The sequence below is a fragment of the Suricata suricatta genome, chromosome 3 (assembly GCF_006229205.1).
Source record: "Suricata suricatta isolate VVHF042 chromosome 3, meerkat_22Aug2017_6uvM2_HiC, whole genome shotgun sequence".
NCBI classification, from domain to species: domain Eukaryota; kingdom Metazoa; phylum Chordata; class Mammalia; order Carnivora; family Herpestidae; genus Suricata; species Suricata suricatta.
The window spans coordinates 175,194,537-175,198,533 of NC_043702.1; the positions used below are offsets into that span (position 1 = coordinate 175,194,537).

The window sequence follows — 3,997 nt, forward strand, 5'->3', positions numbered from 1 at the left end:
CGCGCCGCCGCCGGGGCTGCCCGGGCTGTCGCTCCGCTTGCGGCGCAGGCTCTCGATCCAGCCGGAGCCGGAGCGCGGGGCGAAGCCGGCCAGCGCCAGGGAGCTGAGCCGCATGTTCTTGCCGGACATGATGAGCTCCCCGAAGCCCTCCTGGTGCGCGAAGGCGTAGCCCGAGCGCCGGGAGCTGCCGCGGCCGGGCCTCCGCGCGCAGCGGTGCTGGGCCCGCTTCTTCCTCACCAGCTGGCTGTAGCGGACCTGGGGGCGGGAGGGGGGGCGGGAGTCACGTGGGGGGACCCTACCGAGAGGGGGCTGGGAGCGCAGGGGCAGGGGCAGAGGGGGCCTGGAGTGCTGGCACGGGGTCGCACCCCCAAAGCAGACAGCCGGCTACTCACCGTGTCCGAGAGATCCGGCTTCAGGCTCAGCTTGAGGAAGCGAAAGGCGAGCACGGGCAGGATGCAGACCACCGTGGTGAGCGCGATGGTGAGCCACACGGCCGGCTGGGCCAGGGTGCTCTGCGCGTTGCCTGCGGCGCGGGGCGGGGCCATGGCGGCCCAAGGGAACCCTCATCAGCTCCCCAGACGTGTTTCCCCAGAGTCTCGGACCTCGACTGGACACCCCTGCTGTGTCTCACAGCCTCGCGCCCCCGACCCCTACCTGCTTCCGGGCTTCCCAGCTCAGAACACACCACCACCCACTCAGCTGCTCCAAAAGGCCTCGAGTCAACCCTGATTCCTCCGCCAGACTCCTCGTGCACCTGTCAAGGCCGCCGCCGCCTCCCGCACACCCTCCCCCAGCTCGTCACAGAGCCTGCTGATGGTCTCCACACTTCCGCCCGTGTCCTGGGCGCCTTGTCCTCCACAGCCAGTAAAAGCTGTCCTTTATGCACAAACGGATCTCGGACGCTTCCCCACTCATAACTCTGCAGTAGTTTCCTATCGTGTTTCCATTGTAATTCAAACTTCTGCCTTGAGCGAGAAGCGCTTGATGATCTAGGCGCACTCTTACCCCGAGACACGCACACAGCCGGGCCTGCCCGCAGCCTGCACTCCTGCTGCTGGGGCCCCTGCGGCAAGCCCCTCCTCCAGCTCGCGTCCGGGCTGTCTCCGCCCGGCTGTCCTCTCCTTGTGTTCCCACTTCTCTGTGCCAGTGTCCCTCCTCCAAGGTCTTCCCTGGCTGCCCGTCCCTTTCCACCCTGCCCCATGGTTTTCATAACCCTTACTGGTTCTGGATGTTCTATCTGCTAACTTGTAAACTGCTTATTTCTCCCCCTGACACGAAATCCAGGAGAGCAAGGATGCTGCCTGTGGTTAACTCCTGCCCCCTCAGCACCCGGCAGAGGGGTGGGCATACCCAGGTGCTGACTGGGTGCCCCCAGGACGGACGGACGGACGGACAGAACTAAAGCAAGTATGAGCCCTGCACATGCCCTCCTTTGTGTCCCCAGCCACGGCCGCGGGCCCCCGGGAATGGCCAGCACTCTATCCACAGCCTCCTTGCTGCCCCTCGCTACCACCACGCTGTACCCTGCTGCCACCACGCTGCCACCACGCTGCCACCACGCTGCACCACGCTGCACCACACTGCCTCCTGGCTACCACCACGCTGTACCCTGCTGCCACCACGCTGGGCCACACAGCCAACACGCTGCATCACGCTGTGCCTCGCTGCCTCCTCGCTGCATCACGCAGTCACCACGCTGCCTCCTCGCTGTACCACGCTGCGCCTCGCTGCCACCACACTGCACCACACTGCCTCCTCGCTGCACCATGCAGTCACCTCGCTGCACCACACTGCCTCCTCGCTGCACCATGCTGCGCCTCACTGCACCATGCTGTGCCTCACTGCACCTCGCTGCTACCATGCTGCCACCACACTGCACCACACTGCCTCCTCACTGCACCATGCTGCGCCTCACTGCACCACACTGCATCACGCTGCGCCTCGCTGCACCTCGCTGCTACCACACTGCCTCCTCACTGCACCACAGTGCACCACGCTGCACCACGCTGCACCTACAGGAACCCTTTGATGCCACGCCCTCCCTTTCCTCAAGGAAACAACAGAAAAAGACTCCTAGCAAACGAGGAGCAATTCTGCCAGCCTGGCGTTCCGACACCTGGACGCAGGACCTTCCCGGCCATTCGCACCTCTGGAGCTCCGGCCTGGAGCCAGCGCGCACGGCCTCGGCTCCGTTCACGGCAGCCTCCTCCTCGGGGCTGCCCTGACCACCTCCCTCCAGCCGTCCTGCCGCCCCGAGGTCTGCTCCTGCTCCACCCTGACCTCCCTGTGAGCCCGACCCTGCACGGCCTGCCAGACCGTTCTGCATGCTCACGCCCTCTGAGGGCCGGCCCTGTGTCAGACACACGTCACAGAAGGCCTAGCACGAGGAGGGCCCGACAGATGCCCCGCTGGTCCAGGAGAGCGGGCCCCCGACTCAGGAAGCAGCCCTGAGGACTCACCCACGAACCGGAACTGGTTTGGGAACATGCTGAAGAGCCCGTCGCTGTGCATGGCAAAGAGGATGGCGAAGTAGGCCGCCAGGCTGCCCCAGATGAAGAAGTGATTGATGGCCGTCCAGTAGCCGGTGTCCAGCCCGATCTGTGGAGCGCAGCGGTCACAGGCAGAGACAGCATGGCCCCGGCCCCTGCCCCTCCCGGGGCTACCCCAGACAGAGGCTGCCTCCTCCCCGAGCAGAGGGTGGGGGTGGGCCCCGGTCGGCCCCCCACCTGCACGCTCACGACGATGACCAGCGAGGTGGCCACGGTGACCGCGAAGGACTGGTAGTCGGCCAGCTGGGCGCCGTTGTCCTGCGCGGCCTCGGCGAACACGCCGTAGGGGATGAAGAACATGAGCACGGACGTGTAGATGCCCTGCGCGATGCAGACGAAGAACTCACGCTTGTTGAAGAGCAGGTTGAGCTGGCCCGGCTCGTACAGCTTGGGGTGCTCCATGCTCCGCTGCTCCGGGACGTCCTGCGTGGGGACAAGCAGGTGGCCCGGGGGGCCTCAGGGCGGATGAGGGCACAGCCGCCGAGGCCTCCTCCCTCTTCGAGCCTGCCGCCCCCCCCCCCCCCATCTTGGTCCAGCGAGCCGGGGGGTGGCGGGGCGCCGCGGCCAGGCGATCCTGACCTGGTCGAAGACCCCCATCGCCAGGACCGGGAGCGAGGTGTACACGATGTTGTACAGTGTGATGAAATACTGGTCGTAGACGGTCTGCAGAGGACAGAGCGGGGGAGAGGAGTGCACCGTGAGCCCCTCTTCAGGACAAGTCGGGCAGAAAAAGGCTGCTGAGTGGTGCGTGGCGTCCTACAGGGTTTCCTGGAGCCCATCTGTTCCCTCAACAAATGTCCGTTTTTGTTTTTAAGTAAGCTCTACACCTGACGCGGGGCTTGAACTCACAACCCCGAGACCAAGAGTCGAGTGCTCTACCACCCGAGCCTGAGGCAGCAGGACACCCCTCAGCGACCAGCCGTGAGCCAGACCACAGCTGGGCCCCGGGGGACTGACCGACAGACAGGAAGGCAGGCCTGAGCTCAGAGACGGGCCAGCGGCGGGCTCCCTACCTGGGCTGAGAAGCCGCAGAAGAAGCCAAACCAGAAGTGGACCATGGTGAAGGCGAAGTTCTTGTAGAAGAAGTAGCAGAGGAACTTGCACATGCGCAGGTAGGACCAGCGCCCGTGCACCAGCAGGAGGCGCTGCAGGAACTTGAACTGGGAGAAGGAGTAGTCGGAGGCCAGCACCGCCTGGATGCCCTCCTGTCCACTGATGCCCACGCCAATGTGGGCCGCTGGGGGCGGGTGGGCAGGGGGTGGGGGCCGAAGGTCACACACTCAGGTCCCAGTGCCTCAGAATGCGCCTCCCCTCTGCACACCCACACTCACTGGAGGGCCCTCCTCTCCCCTCCCCTCCCCTCCGCACACCCACACTCACTGGAGGGCCCTCCTCTCCCCTCCCCTCCCCTCCGCACACCCACACTCACTGGAGGACCCTCCTCTCCC

General features: G+C 65.7%; 1 protein-coding gene across 1 annotated transcript in view; it reads right to left on the reverse strand.

The window, feature by feature from the left end:
• Positions 1-3,997, reverse strand: part of ATP8B2 (ATPase phospholipid transporting 8B2) — a 16,045-nt gene that overhangs the window by 1,444 nt on the left and 10,604 nt on the right. Inside the window, exons 18-23 of the mRNA XM_029933473.1 lie at positions 3,563-3,828; positions 3,129-3,212; positions 2,727-2,972; positions 2,460-2,598; positions 393-523; positions 10-255 (exon numbers count right to left, since the gene is read on the reverse strand). Of these exons, the coding sequence (XP_029789333.1) occupies positions 10-255; positions 393-523; positions 2,460-2,598; positions 2,727-2,972; positions 3,129-3,212; positions 3,563-3,828 (1,112 nt within the window). The remainder of the gene's footprint in view (positions 1-9; positions 256-392; positions 524-2,459; positions 2,599-2,726; positions 2,973-3,128; positions 3,213-3,562; positions 3,829-3,997) is intronic.